The 14,889-nt window shown below is 60.3% G+C and overlaps 1 protein-coding gene across 9 annotated transcripts; it reads left to right on the top strand.

Annotated features, from left to right (window-relative positions):
- Positions 1–26: 26 nt before the first annotated feature.
- Positions 27–14,537, top strand: ADAM33 (ADAM metallopeptidase domain 33). Of its 9 annotated transcripts, none has more exons than XR_006300841.1 (22): positions 27–1,032; positions 3,200–3,279; positions 5,558–5,634; positions 7,525–7,600; positions 7,810–7,886; positions 7,972–8,161; positions 8,382–8,447; positions 8,529–8,600; positions 8,787–8,953; positions 9,041–9,125; positions 9,220–9,362; positions 9,904–10,081; positions 10,197–10,286; positions 10,524–10,719; positions 10,839–10,947; positions 11,042–11,240; positions 11,344–11,421; positions 11,504–11,612; positions 11,696–11,843; positions 13,152–13,243; positions 13,346–13,502; positions 13,757–14,537. XR_006300841.1 is itself a non-coding variant. In XM_043602797.1 (22 exons), exons 1-21 carry the CDS (start codon positions 786–788, stop codon positions 13,463–13,465), a joined length of 2,568 nt encoding a protein of 855 aa, XP_043458732.1. In that variant the 5' UTR covers positions 634–785; the 3' UTR covers positions 13,466–13,502; positions 13,760–14,537. The 9 variants fall into 9 exon arrangements, 4 of the variants coding, with proteins under 4 accessions (XP_043458732.1, XP_043458731.1, XP_043458734.1 ...); XR_006300840.1 differs by having other exon boundaries at positions 28–1,032; positions 7,522–7,600; positions 13,760–14,537; XR_006300838.1 differs by having other exon boundaries at positions 633–1,032; positions 7,522–7,600.
- The last annotated feature ends 352 nt before the right edge of the window (positions 14,538–14,889 follow it).

Below are 14,889 nucleotides of genomic sequence, written 5' to 3'. Positions count from 1 at the left end.
GGGGGGGGGAGGGGGGCGATGGAAACTGAAGCTGGAACTCTTCCTAACCGAACCGCTGCATTTACTACTCCGCATTTACTACGCAGCACGCAAATCTTCAAAAGAAGAAACGGATGTTACCAAAGCCGAAAGGAACCCCCCACGTCTGGACCTCCGTGGCTTTGTGCAACTGTTCCCTCCGGCCACCACCAGGGACAAGGGCTGCCCCGGCCCTCAGCCGCGAGCCTGTCGGCCGCCTCGCCTTTGCGGGGGCATCAAGTCCCCGGGACTGCGGCTGGACCACCACCGCGCGCCGCGGGGACAGGGGCTGGCGGCCACCGCGATGCAGAGGCAGGCGAGCTCCGAGCTGGTCCAGCCGAGCTCCACACCTGCCAGTCGCGGTCGCCCGGCCTCCCTTCTCCTAGGGGCACTTCCGCGGGGTTCTGGCCAGGGCGCGTCTGGGCAGGACTGGTGGCCAGGCGGGGACAGAGAGGTCCGCCCCAGGAGACCCCAGAGGGGGGCGCTCCCTGCGCAGACCCGAGGGGCAACAGGTGGCCCCCAGCCCTGGTCTCTCTCCCCCCACCCCCAAAGGTCCTCAAAGGCCTTTCCGAGGGGCCCCGCCCCATCCCCACTCCACCCCGCTCCGCCCCCGCGAGGAGAGGGCGCAGAGACCTACCCCCGCTGGTTGGCGCGGGCAGGTCCCCTGTGGGGCCGCACGGATTCCGCCGGCCCTGCTCCCGCCCTTAGACGGCGGCTCCGGCTCCCCGAGGGCGCACGAGGTCCGGCCCGCTGTCAGGGTGCGGCGGATGGGCTTCGGGGCTCCGTGCGGGGTGGCGCGGGAGGGTCGGGAGGCGGCGGGCCGGCTGCTCTGGCCGTGGGTCGGCCTGGATCCAGCCGGGGCGGAGCCGGGAGCCGGGAGCCGCAGCGTGGACACCGAGGCACTCACAGCTATGGGCCGGGGGTCTCTGAGAGCTCGAGGGTCGCAGGCGTCGCTGCTGCTGCTGCTGCTACTGTGGCTACCTTTGCAGGTGTCGGGGACCGAGGCGTTTCAAGGTGAGTGGGATGTGCCCCGCGGGGCAGGCCAGGTCACTTTCAGGGGATGGAGGGCCTGAACTGCCCTCCCCCCACCCACGGTGGCCAGGAGAACAGGGCTCGCCCAGGCTTTGGCAGGGTCTCCGTAGGACCAGCCCAGGGACTGTCCGCTGTATTTGGGCTGGCTTGGAGTCCAGACTGACACAGTGCCAATGGCAAAGCAGTGGTGATGGTGGTTGGAGGGGGTGGGGGGCTTCTCCTCTAAGCAGCTGCCCAAGTCCCCAGACCCCTCTTCTAGGATTCTCTGCTCTGACCACCCCCAGACCCCACCCACCAGTGTGGACTTTTTCCTGCACCTCCATCCCTTAAGGGCCAGCCCACTGTTCCCCAGAGTCCCTGCTGTGCCCTCGGACTAGGGGGCCAGCTATGGCCTCCACACTCAGGCTGGCCCCCATGCTCACCCCACACCCCAGGGCCTTGGGGCAGTGTGTGTGTGTCGTTGATATTGTCGCCTTGTTTGGTGAGATAACGAAGGGTGCTCCGGACAGGCTGGACCCTGGGAAGTAACCTCAGCAACCCCGGTGGGTAGAATTGGCGGGGTCCTGGATGTGAAGTGCCCCGCCACCTGCCTGGGAGGACATCAGGGGGGAGGCAGGAAGGGCTGGGCTGGGCTGGGCTGGGCTGGGTGGCCTGGGAGTGCTGGGTTCCAGAGCACTGTGGGGAGTACCTGTAGGGATGGGGTCCTCTTCTGTTCTGGGGCCAGGAGGGGGTGGGATGATAGCCCTTATGCCTTTGAGGATGGCTGCTCCCTCCTCCTCAGCATGGGGTCAGGAGAGGGTGATAGGACCCCTGGGAGGAGTGGAGAGGGGCTTCGTGCTCCCCGACACCACACTGGCTCCCCCGTTCAGCTCCCGCCCTAATCCTCCTCACCACAGCTCTGTCTGCTCCTCCCTCTCCCTCCTCACAGAGGCACACCCTCCCCTCTCTACTGAGGAGGCTTAGGGCCAGCAAGAAGTACTTTTCCACACCCAGTTAAGTCCTCTCTGGGCTGGGAGACACCCCTTCCCCACCCTGCTTACCCCTCCTCCCAGAAGCACTCAGATCCCTCCCCACCCCCCTCCCCGCCGCCCCGCCCTGCCCAACCGTGGCAGCTCTCTCATCCAATCAGGGAGGGCTTCCTGGGGGAAGGGGATTCCTAGAACTGCTGCTATTCCAGGTCTTTGATGCTGGGGTCTGGGGGAGAAGATGGAGGAGGAGAAAGGACTTGGAGTGGCCTGGCAAGAGCTGAGCCACTTCCACAGTCTGCCATCTCAGCGTGAGGTTGGGGCAGGCTGGGTGCTGGGGAACCGTCAGTCCTGGGAGCTGGGCTTGCCTCCCCAGGGATTGTGTCAGAGGGCAGGGAGGGCTGCCTACAGGCTCTGGGCTGCCTGGGGCCTGGCTCTGCTGGGCAGCTGGGCAGGGGTAGTGAGGGTTGCTGGAACCCACTGTGGGGTGGGGGGCTGGGAGCATTCCAGGGGAGCATTCCAGAGCCTTCTGAGTAATGCTTGGCTCTGGTATTCCTCCAGGGCCCCCTTAAAGCACACCCGGCCTGGGAGCACTCAGGCTCTCTCCCCCCCCCATCCCCCCCGGGGCCTCCCCACCTCCAAGATCCAAGAAAGGGGCTTCCAAGCTAGGGTCCCTGGAAGTCCTGCTTCCAGCGTGAAGCCCCCAAGGGAGCTGTCTGGGCAAGGTGGACTGCCCAAGACATCTGGCTGTTGTTTTTCTCAGATGGTGGAGGAGACACAGGCACCCTCTCTTCACAGATCTCTCACTCCAAAGGCATCTGCTGCCCAGGCTAAAAATACCCGAGGCTGCCTCCCTCTTCCTTCTCCTCTGCACGGGGGGCTTGGTCTCTTCCTTGTAATCTCTGACCCCCAAGCCTCCCCCAGGTCAGTGGGGCCTCTGGCTTGCCCAGCTGAGCTATCCTTCCCAGGCTCCTCTGTTTCTGTTCTGCCACCTCCCTGGTGGCTCCTCAGTTCCAAGGATGCCCGAGGAGTGGCCACCCTCCTCCAGGCTACACCTCTGAATAATGAAGGTGGAGTCTCCTGTTCCTCTTTGCTGATGTCCTATCACCTCACCCCTCTGTCGTCCCCTACTCCTCTATGTTCCTCAGACTTCCCCCTCAGCTTTTACTCTGTCTTCACCCCAGGAAACAACCCTGGAGAGCCAGTCACCCTGCACTGGGTCCTGGATGGACGACCCCGGCGCACGGTCACCCTGGAGGAGCCGGTCAGTGCCAGGTCGTCCTTCCTTTTGCGGGGGGCCCCGGGGTCTCCCAGCCCCTTTCCCCGTCTTCAAAGTTTAGCGTGGCAGTTTGGCTGGGGTCTTTTAGGCCCCTTTCCGGAGGTTTGGCAGGTGGGGGTGGGGAGACACATGAGATCACAAGAGCCTGCACGCATGGAAGTCATTTTCAGGCTTCCTGCCCCACCGTCCGCTTCTCCCTTCCTCCCAGAATTATCCAGGGGAATTATCCTCCCCACCAGGCAGAGATAGGGCCAGAATTTGTGAGCCCTGAAACTTTTCAGGGACCTCTTTATGCAAACACCAAAATATCTTCCTTTTGCAAAGTTTACCAGAACGTGTTACCCTGTGGGCACATTGCTGTCTCCTCCAGTAATACTTCAGCCTCCCTGGCTCGTGCAGAATCCACTTCTGACCAGGGGGCACGGGTCACCCTCCTAGGGCAGGCCCGCCTGATTTTGCTTCTCCAGGATGCTCTGCCCCACTTGCTGCCAACACCCACCCATCACACACTTCCAGAATAACCGTGCTCCCGTCTGTATGTGCCACACAGCTTTGCTACAAATCAGGAGGCCAGTGCCCTTAGTATCCCCATATCACAGAGGGGCAAACTGAAGCCCAGAGAGGTTGGAGAAAGTACCCAAGGTCACACAGCTCTTTAGCCCAGAGATCCACCTAGTGAGATCCACTAAGGTCTGAAAGGCTTCTAACCATTGGCCAATGTCCCCCAATTTTAGAGAGCCTTCTTCATCCTGAATTTTCAGGTAAAAGGCGACAAACCACTGTCCAAGCCAGCAAGGAAGGCAGTAGAGCACTGTCATGAAGGCTGGAAGGCCCCCATAGGCCCAGGAGCTTTTAACCTAGGGCCTTACTGGGTCCCCCAGACCCTCAGGGGCCCCCATTCAAGCATGGTGCTGACCCGGGCTTTGAGCCGGGGCATCACTGGCAGAGGGCAAGGCTGGGCACATGCTGGGCACCTCCCTCCCAGTCCAGCCTAGGCTGTGACAAGGAAGGGCATCTCAGAGGGCCTTGATTTCCCCTGCCTGCCCCCCTGCCCCCCCACCCCCCACCGCCGGGAAGCCTGCCAAGCTGAGGCCAGCAGACAGAGATGAGGCAGGGAATCCTGTCCAAGAGGCAGGAAATACCCACATTTCAGGTTAGGGATGGGGTGTGTAGTGAGGAGCAGGGTCACCAGGAGGGCAAGAAGCAAGGAAAAACAGCAGAAGGACAGAGAGAAGGGAGCCCAGGGTGGAGGTGAGGTAGGAGAAGGCTTTCCATCTGGGGCTGCTGCCTGCGCTGGGTACAAACCTTTTTCCAATAAAGTAAGTGACATTCCAGCCATGTGAGCTCATGCTTGGGGCCTTGGGGTGGGGGGCTTTTGGCTGGGGTTGCGGGGTTGTCTGCCTCCCACCTGCAGAGAAAGGGCCCCCACAAGAATCTGAGCCCCTTGGCCCGGGGCCCAGCCCAGTGCATGGTGCAGGGAAGGGTGAGGGCCAGCATTCCAAAGACACAGCAGCTCTCCAGGATGCTCCTGGGCTGGTTCCAACTCTGGGCCCCCAGCCAGGCAGAGTGGACAAGGTAGGGGGGCCGGCAGATGGGGTATTTCCACAGGGTGGGAGAGGCAAACAGGCTAGCGAGAAGGAGAGGCTGCGGGCTGGCCCAGGCCAGCCCCCGTGACATCTAGCTGAGATGTTTTTTCTCTTGGCCTGAGGTAGGGGGTCAGGGTTTACTTTATGGTCTCAGCAAAGCAGGTGTGGGGCAGGCCTTCGGAAGGCTAGGGGAATTTTCAGTTTGTCAGAATTGAAGGAGGAGGGAGTAAAGTCTGAATTCTACAGGGACTGGGGAGCAGCAAGAAACGAGGCTGTAAGGAGGCCTGAGCCTGGCTACCTAATGCTCCCCCAGCCAATGTCTTCAGGACCCCATTGTCCTCCCCACTTCGAGGAAGCCTTCCAGCTGTGACAAAGGAGGGAGGGCCAGAGGAAGGGTCCAGTAACCTTGGGAAAGTCAGGATACCTTCCTGGGACCCCTCGTTTCATCCCTCTGGAGGATGAGGTGTGCCCCTAGCAGGCTATGTCCAATGGCTGTTGTCAGAACCAAAACCGTCCCGAGTCTGGGAACATATTTGCCTGCATGTTCTCACCCCCACATCTATCCACACCTACCATGACCAGTGGGGAGCCTGCTGCCCCCTGCCCCCTGTGCTCTCCTTCGCCAGCCAGCTCCACATCCCACCTGCTCCCTCAGCCCTACTCTCCTTCTTGACCAGGTCTCGAAGCTAGACATGGGGCTGGTGGCCTTGGAGGCTGAAGGGCAGCAGCTCCTGCTCGAGCTGGAGAAGAACCAGTGAGTAGCAGGCAGGGGAGGGGGCCGGGAGCCGAGAGCAGCTCCCGCTCTCTGGAGGGGATAAGTGCTGGGGGCAGGGATGGAGGGGAACCCCTAAGGCAGGCTGGATGGGGCGAGGGCTCCAGAGGAAGAGGTACAGGAATTGTCCTGCCAGCCCATGACTGGCTCCCTCAAGGCTGAAGTAGACTGCTAAGCCTGGGTCAGCCCTGCCGTGGGGCACACCCTTCATTCCAGCCCCAGGATTATCTCGTTAGCTTCCTGCCAGAAATGAATGAGCATCACCTAGTGGGTGCTCACAGGGTGTGCTGAGTCCAAAGAGAATCCAAAATGGATTCCAAAGATGGGCAGGTGCTCGGGGCTGAGGTGAGGTGCGGCCTTTGTAGGTCAAGACTCCTTCGGGAGGCAGGGATTTGTCTGGCCTGCCTGGAGGGTCTCCATCTACAGGGAATGGAGCAGTGGGAAATGAATTCGGGGAGTCCCAGTAAAGCCAGATCACAGAGGCCTTTTTTTTTTTAAATTAGAGTGAGAGTGAGAGCGAGAATGCGTGCGCGTGTGCAAGAGAGAGAGAGAGAGAGCAGGGAAGAGGGGCAGAGGGAGCGGGAGGGAGAGAATCTCAAGCAAGCTCCATGCTCAGTGTGGAGCCCATTGTGGGGCTGGATCCCACGACTCTGGGATCACAACCTGAGCTGAAATCAAGACTCAGAAGCTCAACCAACTGAGCCCCGCAGGCGGCCCCACAGAGGCCATTGTAAGGCTGAATGTCTTTGCAAACCCAAAGATTCTGAGCTGGTGAATGAGTAGGCAGTGCGGGGCTGGGTGGGGTGGGTGTCCATGTTGGAGTGTGGGGTCTGGAAACCATCCAGATGGAATTATCAACAGCCATCGTTTGTCGAGGGCTCGCTTCATTGAAGACACTGTTCCAAGCACTCTACACATGTTGGCTTCTCCCCCATGGAGCCAGATGGACCAGGAACAGTATCTAGTTCCACCACACAGAACCATAGTTCCTCTGAGGTTCAACGTCCCCACACATGAGAGGGGGTGACCACAGCACCTGCTCTTTGGGTTGAGTCTGTGCATGGAGTCAGGGAGGGCAAAGCTGGAGAAGGTGGAGGAAAGACTAGGAGGTGGAGAAGCAGGCACCACAGGTCTTTGGAGTGGTCTGGCAGTAAAGAGGTCAAGGCGAGGTGGGGATGGAGAATTTTCTTTACAGAAGAGACATTAGCTCACAGTTGACCCACCTTGGTGGGAAGGACCCTGGAAAGATGGAGAAGGAAGGTGAGATCATTAATGGAGTGGGGTCTGAAGAAGATGAGGAAGGGGCTCCCTGCTCAGGTGGGCAGGCAGGAGCAGCTGTGGACAGGTGGGGATTCTCTTTTCTCTGGAAGCATGGGGTGAGCATCACTGAAGGACAGCTGGGGAGAAACGTGGGGTCTGGGGGCCAGAGAACAGAGGCCTGACAAGGCTGGGCCACCCAGGGAGTTTACTGCCCTTCCTTGGCTCCACGCCCCACCTCCTCATCAATGTCTCCTGAATCTTCCCTCCCCAAACCTGTGGAAGGAGCTGCCCACCATAGACTCCACAGGGACCACAAACTGTTTCTCCATTCCTCCTCCTCCCTGCTGCTTCCCACACACCCACTTCCCACACCTCAGCCCTCACCAAGGCTCCTTCCTGTCCCCCCCCCCCACCTTTCTCCCTCCAGCCCAAGGTTTTTCTGAGCTGAGCAGCACACAGTCGCTCCTGTCCCTTCCCTAAGATACATTTGGGTGCTTCTCCAGTCCTAGCCCTATGCCTCACTCATGGAGCTGCTCAGGGAGGAAGGCTGGAGGGCATCCTGGAGGAGGCCTGGCTGAATTAGGTGACCCTTATAACACCCCCTCCCAGCAGGCTGCTGGCCCCGGGATACACAGAAACCCACTATACCCCAGATGGGCAGCCAGTGGTGCTGGTCCCCGACCACACGGTGAGATACTTCCATGGGCTCTGAGGACAGGGTAAGGGATGCTGGGGGGTGCACTCCCTGAGGACCTCTCCACCGTTCCTTTCCCATTTGCTTCCTCTTTTTAAAGAGAGGCTGGAGCCAGCCCCTCCCCCCCCCCCCCCCCCCCCCGCCACCAGCCCCTCCCAGTTCAGCACTGGCTGAGATTTGGGGCTGGGTCCCTTGCTCTCCAGGACCACTGCCATTACCATGGACGTGTGAGGGGCTTCCCTGACTCCTGGGTAGTCTTCAGCACCTGCTCTGGGATGAGGTGAGGAGTTCTGGGGGAGGGGGCTGGGCCTGGGACTGGAAAAAGAGTCCCCTCACACCCTCCTCTGCACTCTTCCGAACTCTAGGGGCCTGATCACACTGGGCAGCAATGCCAGTTATTATGTGCATCCACGGTCAGCTGGAGACTCCGAGGACTTCATCACTCACAAGATGTTCCCAACCAGGCAGCTGCTCAGCTGGAAAGGGGCCTGCGGCCACAGGGATGCCGGGAGCAAAGGGGACATGGCCAGCCTTTCTCGTGCCACTCAGATCAAGGTCAGGGGCACAGATAGGGGTGGGAGTGGAAATGGAGTATCCATAGCCCTGAAAATCAGAAAAGACAGGAATACACAGCCCCAGTTCAGGGCCTCCTGTCCTGATATTTTTATTTGGAGGCTGAAGAAACAAGTTCCAGCAATTTTTAAAGTTAACTTTGTGCTTCCTGGGAATTGGGGTTGGCAGCCTGCCACTCAGGGTCACCATTGCCTCATCCCAGGAGAGGAGGGAGGTCCGCAGGAGCCCGAGGTTCTTGGAGCTGTACATAGTGGCTGACCACACACTGGTGAGCAGAGGCCCCAGGGGGGTGGTGGGGTGGGATGGGGCCAGCTCAGCCTGCCAGGAACTCTTCTGTATGTCTTTCCAGTTCTTGACCCAGCACAGGAACTTGAACCACACCAAACAGCGACTCCTGGAGGTGGCCAACTACGTAGACCAGGTTGGGGTTGGCGGGAAGAGAGTCCTAATGGGGGTGACTGCGACATGGGCTGGCAAGTCCTGGCAGGAGGTGGCAGGGTTGGAGATGAGCAAAGACTATGGAGCAGAGAGGAGAGGGCGCCCCCGGGGAAGAACACAGGCACTGTGGCACATCTTGTCCCCCAGCTCAGCCTGGTCCCGTCCACAGATTCTCAGGACTCTGGATATTCAGGTGGCACTGACGGGCCTGGAAGTGTGGACAGAGCAAGACCAGAGCCATATCACGTCAGACGCCAATGCGACGCTCTGGGCCTTCCTGCAGTGGCGTCGAGGGCTGTGGGCACGGTGGCCACACGACTCCACGCAGCTGCTCACGTGGGTCCCCTCCTACGCCCAAGTGAGTCCCCGTCTGGGCAGCCCAGAATCCTGGCCCCACCGGGTCACGCTGCGTTCTGCCTTCAGGGGCCGCGCCTTCCAGGGCGCCACTGTGGGCCTGGCGCCCATCGAGGGCATGTGTCGCGCTGAGAGTTCAGGAGGCGTGAGCACGGTGAGCTCCACCCGGGACAGGAGCGGGGGGGAGAGGGACAGGAGGCATCCCCGCAGCCCCCAGTGACGCAGTGACCGTCCCTACGCCCTCCCAGGATCACTCAGAGCTTCCAATTGGCGCAGCAGCCACCATGGCCCACGAGATAGGTCACAGCCTTGGCCTCAGCCACGACCCTGACGGCTGCTGCGTGGAGGCGGCGGCTGAGCAAGGCGGCTGCGTCATGGCCGCGGCCACCGGGTACAGACGCCGGGTACAGTCGGGGGCGGGGGGCGGCAGGAGTTCCCGGGGAGGCTCCGCTAGACCAGGGGACCTTCCTCAGCTGCCTTTCTTTGGGAGAAATGGTTATCCCTCGATTTCCTCTTCCGTAAAATAGAGATAGTTGTCATAGCACCCACCCCGAGACTTCTTTATGAGGCTTAAAGGGAGGAAACGCAGAAGTGGATTCTCAAAAGTATGGAGCTTTTCAGAACATCTTAGCAAGGATTCTCCAACCCCGGGAGAAACGGCGCTAGGTCGCGATTTGACCTTGAGTGCCGGGCTGCCTGGTCCTGGCGTGACACCCTCCCGTCTCGGGCTCGCCGTGTGACTGTGTACAGTTTACTTGCCCTCTTTGGCCTCCGCGTGTGGAGGATCCCGGCTGCCTGCTGCTTAGGCGGTTTCTGCGCATCCAGGGGCTGTGTGGCCAAGCACAGGGAGTAGTGGCGGGAGGGGGTCGCAGACGAGCAGGGGATTGAGGGGGGCGGTCCCCGCACGCCAGACGTCCTTCCCCCTCCTGTAGGCACCCGTTCCCACGCGTATTCAGCCCCTGCAGCCGGCGCCAGCTGCGCGCCTTCTTCCGCAAGGGGGGCGGTACGTGTCTTTCCAACGCGCCGGACTCCAGGGTCCTCGTGCCTCGGGCGCGCTGCGGCAACGGCCTCGTGGAGGACGGCGAGGAGTGTGACTGCGGCCCCAGCCAGGTCAGATCCGCGCTCCCGGTCCCCGGGGGCCGAGGCTGGCGCCCCGCTCGCCCCCTGCCCCGGGGTCTGGGTCGCTGCGCCCTCATCTGGTCCTACACCCTCTCTCCGGCTCCAGGAGTGCCCGGACGCCTGCTGCCTCGCCCACAACTGCTCGCTGCGTGCGGGAGCCCAGTGCACACGCGGGGACTGCTGCGCGCGCTGCCTGGTGAGGACATGGGGGGGGCTCGGGGTGAGGGTTAGGGGGCGCTCGGGAGCCGGCTGTTGGTCTTGGCTGATTGGCGCCCTCTGGTGCCCCTGCTGGTGCTGGCTCTGCTCTGCGCGCGGGCCCGCCTGGCCTCACCTGGCCCTCCAGCCTCTGAGCCGCTGTATCGGCGTGGATCTCTCAATGTCCATTGTCTCGCTGTCCATCGGCCGCCCTCCCTCCACCCGGTCCCCTGCGTAGCTGAAGCCGGCTGGCGTGCTGTGCCGCCGAGCTGCTGGCGACTGTGACCTCCCAGAGTTCTGCACGGGCACCTCCCCCTACTGCCCCCCGGACACTTTCCTACTAGACGGCTCTTCTTGCGCCAGCGGCCGGGGCTACTGCCGGGATGGCGCGTGTCCTACACTGGAGCAGCAGTGCCAGCAGCTCTGGGGGCCTGGTGAGACTACCCGAGTACCGCTGGCCCCATCCTCGGGAATGCACCGTTTTCCACGCAGGGGAAGATGGGGGGGTGGGGGTGGGGACTGAAGCCAGTGAGGTCCGCCCATGCTTCCTCAGGCTCCAGCCCAGCCCCGGAGGCCTGTTTCCAGACTGTGAACTCAGCAGGAGACGCCCATGGAAACTGTGGCCAGGACCGCAAGGGTGGCTTCGTGCCTTGTGCCCAGAGGTGGGGAGTGGGGCGGAGTTAGGGGAAGCGGGGTGGTGCACTGGGGCAAGAGGGACGCTCTGGACATGGGGTCACCCTACACTTTCGTCCCCAGGGATGCACAGTGTGGGAAGCTGCAGTGCCTGGGTGGGGAGCAGCGCCCACTGGCACCACACACGGTACCGGTGGACTCCACGGTTGGACTAGGCAGCAGCGAGGTGACCTGCAGGGGAGTCTTCCTGCTGCCTGGTGTCCAGCTAGACCTGCATGACGTGGGCCTGGTAGAGCCGGGCACCCAGTGTGGCCCTAGAATGGTGAGCCCTGTGAGCCCTGCACACCAAACCCTTCCCTAATGCTTGAGTCCTGTAGGCCAAAACGTCACTCCCCCTCACTGCCTGGTGCACACACCACCCATAGGTGTGCCAGGACGGGAGCTGCCAAAACACTACCTTCTGGGAGCTGGAGCGATGCCTGACAGCCTGCCATGGCCATGGAGTGAGTGGCCGGAAAGGTGATGAGGGCGTGGCCTTGGACTTCCTGATCCCACGGGGCCCTCCTTCTCTTTTCCCCTCTGTAGGTTTGCAACAGTAACCATAACTGCCACTGTGCTCCGGGCTGGGCTCCGCCGTCCTGCAACAAGCCAGGGTTTGGTGGCAGTGTGGACAGCGGTCCTATACAGCCTGAAAGTGTGTCCAGGGAGGGAGGGGGTGTGGGGAGGGGCTGAGGCGGGGCACATGCTGAGGACGCAGCCTTACCCTGTTGTCCACAGACCACAAGGCCTTCCTGCTGGTGGTGATCCTTAGCTTTCTGCTGCCTCTGCTCCCCGGGGCCAGTCTGGCCTGGTGCTGCTACCGACAGCCGGGATCCCGTCTCCAGCAATGCCTCTGCGGCTCAAGGAGGGGTCCTGCATGCACTGGGTAGGCTCTGAGCCCACTCCTGTGGTTGCTGCTCTGCAGAACTCTGCTGGACCTGGGGGAGCTGGGGTGGGGTCCTTAGACCTTCCCCCCAGGAGCAGAGAGATGGGCAGAAGCAAGTGGGAAGAAGCCCTGAGCAGGAGGCCACAATGGCCTCCGTTGGAGCCGATGATGTGGACCCCCGTGAGGCCCTCTTCCCCTCCCCATTAATGTGGTTCAGCCCCCCCCCCCACCTGTTGTGTTTCTCCCAACAGGGGGCTGCCTCATCCTAGACTGCCATTGTTCTGCCAGCTAAGAATGCAGTTCTTGCTCCACTGTGCCCTTCCAGACTTTCCTAGCCTCTCATGAGTTGTCAGCCCCCTTTCCCACTTCCTCTGCCTAAATCTTTTCTGTACACCTTTAAAGTCCCCAGATGCTGGACCCAGCACACCCTTTTTACTCCTTACCGCTGGTTAGTTATGGCACTGGCTGCCCTTGTGCCAAGGGCCTGTCCCTAACCCAGTTCTCCATGACCTGGGAGGAGAATCACATAATACCTAAGCATGGTTGACCTAGGGCTGGCCCCTTCAGTGGGGTGCTGGGCAAGGGAGGCACCCCATGGCACATCTGACACTCCCTGGACTTGGGAGTGCTCTGGGCAAGCTGCCAGAAGGGGCAGGGTTTGGGCTAGAGATTGGGGCAGAGGGCATCCCAGACAGGGCAGGCCACCAGCCAGGTCCCAGGTTCCGAGACGGGCTTTGACACAATGAGCAGTGATTGCAGGTCAATGGGGGAGGAGCAAGGTGGTCAGAGTTTGGTGTGTCAGCATAAGGGGGTCTAGAGACGGGGCAGGGTGGGGGACAACTGCATATCAGCACTAAAGCAGAATCTTATGGACGACGGAGACTGTTTCAGAGACATAGCAAAGGAAGTGGCAAGGCGCTGGGCAATGGGGCATAAGCAGCCAAGCATGGCTTGGAGGCATTGAGGGCAGCAATAGCAAAGGCAGTGACAAGGGGCGCAGGCATGGCTGCTCCTGGGGGAGGAAGTCCACCCCGCTTTGGAACCTGAGTGATGCCAATATCTGGGTGGTGCCAGGGTGCTGGGGTGATGGCAGAGCTTGGGAGAAATGTCAGGGCTAGAGAGAAGTGCCGGTGGTTCTGGGAAGGCAGGAGCCTGGGCCCAGGGGCCTCTCTCAGGAGGGAGCAGGAAGGGACCTGGAGGGAGTGACATGGAGCAGAAGGGTAGAGACTCATTCAAGCAGAACTCAGGCTGTGCACACCTGCTCAGGACCACTGTTCTGATCTCCTGCCCTCTTATCCCGATGCTTAGGCCCAAAGATGGCCCACACCAGGACCCTCCCCCTAGGAGCATTCACAGGATGGAGTCAGGCCCAGCAACCACTGAAGAGCCCGGACTCTGGGGTGAGTGAAGCACGGTAGGAGATGGGGAGGGAGGTGAGGGTGGGCTCTTCTTGCCTTCTGCCTCCTTCTAGACGCCCCGCCTCCCCTTCATTTATCTCCCAGTTACCTTGAGGCCCCTGTCCCCACCCTGCTCCAGAGACTTCTGCCTGTGGTCACAACATTTGTCCTCCACCCATTGCTCCAGACCTTAAGAACTCTGCCAGAGCCCAAGAGCCACCTTGAGAAGCCTCTGTCCTGTTGCCTTGCCTGCAACCCCAAGGTAGGTAGAGACCCTCCCCACCTCACCCACCCATCTCTGTTGTCTCTCATCTGCCCTCCCCTACTGAGGTTTTTGAGCGTTATTATGCAAAGGAGATGTGACCTTGTGGAAAAGCTACTGTCATGGAGACCAGAAGCTGGCAGTCCCTAGGGTGGGAGAGAGAGAAGTTGTATCTCTTTCTGGGTCATCGGTCCTCACTGAGGGAGCAAAAGGGATCCCAGCCCTCAGGGGTGACCTCTCCTCTTCATTTGCAGCAGGTCAAGTCTAGAAGCCAAGATCCTGTCTCTGGTGAGAGGGGCTCCTGAGATGAGGATACTTACAGACAGGCGACTGCTGACAGCCACCACAAGAACTTGGTCTCCCAGGGGCAGAGCCAGTGAATCACACTTCCTGCACTTTTGCAGCCTGCAAGTTTCTTCCCTGAGTCGAGCTCTGCCCCCACCCACTTCAGGACCCCGGAGCCTTATCAGAAGATGCCCAATGCTGCCCCATTCCCTATGGCTGGGGGGATCCTGGTAGGGTATATATTCCAGCCCAAGAATCTATCAGTCCAAGGAGCAAAGGTCATGTAGTCACTGACGTCCTGTCACCAGGGGAGGCTGGGTCATTCTGGGCATTGGGAGAGGTCTCTATCCAGGGAACTTGGGTGTCTCTGCATATGTATTTTACCTAGACCCAGCTCTGCAGAATCCAGTGAATGCTGGGCCAGAAGCCTGGGCTCCAGGGGCCCTACATTTCAGATTGAGTCTACTTCCCTGGAGCCTGGCCCTTGCAAAAACAAAACAAAACAAAACAATCCACAAAATCCTTGGGATCCTCCTCCCTCCCTTTTCCTGCCGTGTCCTCCAGATGCTTCCTCAGCCTCACCTCTGTTATCGGTCCTCCACCTGAGGTTTTGGAGGAGTGTGGTTCTGCTGTAGCCCTCTCACTTTGGACATTACCCAGCCTTCCCTCCATTCCATGGGAGGGGACAGTGGGAGCTGTTTTAAAAAGGATACCAAAGTAGAAGTCAGAAGAAAGATATGCTGACCTCAAGCTTCTGTGAGTCTTTTCTGTATGTAAATTCATCCCCATTGGGGCTCCCTGAGGGTCCCAAGGGGTGGTGGCTGGTGGGTGGAGCCTCAGATGGCAGCTGTGGCCCCAGATGGACCTGGGCATAGGACAGTGTTGCCTAGCTTGAATGATCCCTTTGCCCTGTCTATTCTGCCTCCCTTGGAAGTTCTCAGAAGTCACTTATTCTCTCCCCATTCTTCATGAAAGAATTGCTGAGTGATCTTCTGTATCAGCCAGCTGTTGCTGCATAACAAAACCACCCCCAAACACAGTAGCTTAAAATAACCAATTCTGTGAATTGGTAAATTAGGTTAAACTCAGCTGGTAGTTCATT

Source organism: Prionailurus bengalensis, chromosome A3, assembly GCF_016509475.1.
Source record: "Prionailurus bengalensis isolate Pbe53 chromosome A3, Fcat_Pben_1.1_paternal_pri, whole genome shotgun sequence".
Taxonomy (NCBI): Eukaryota; Metazoa; Chordata; class Mammalia; order Carnivora; family Felidae; genus Prionailurus; species Prionailurus bengalensis.
This window is presented reverse-complemented; position numbering and strand designations above follow the sequence as displayed.

What these genes read in the sequence shown, in the direction of transcription:
- ADAM33 (XM_043602797.1), top strand. Translation starts at nt 786, where the DNA reads ATGGGCTTCGGGGCTCCGTGCGGGGTGGCGCGGGAGGGTCGGGAGGCG. An exon ending in ACTGCTGCGCGCGCTGCCTG is followed by an intron (nt 10,287 to 10,523) that starts GTGAGGACATGG and finishes TCCCCTGCGTAG; the next exon opens with CTGAAGCCGGCTGGCGTGCT. An exon ending in CAGCCTGCCATGGCCATGGA is followed by an intron (nt 11,422 to 11,503) that starts GTGAGTGGCCGG and finishes TCCCCTCTGTAG; the next exon opens with GTTTGCAACAGTAACCATAA.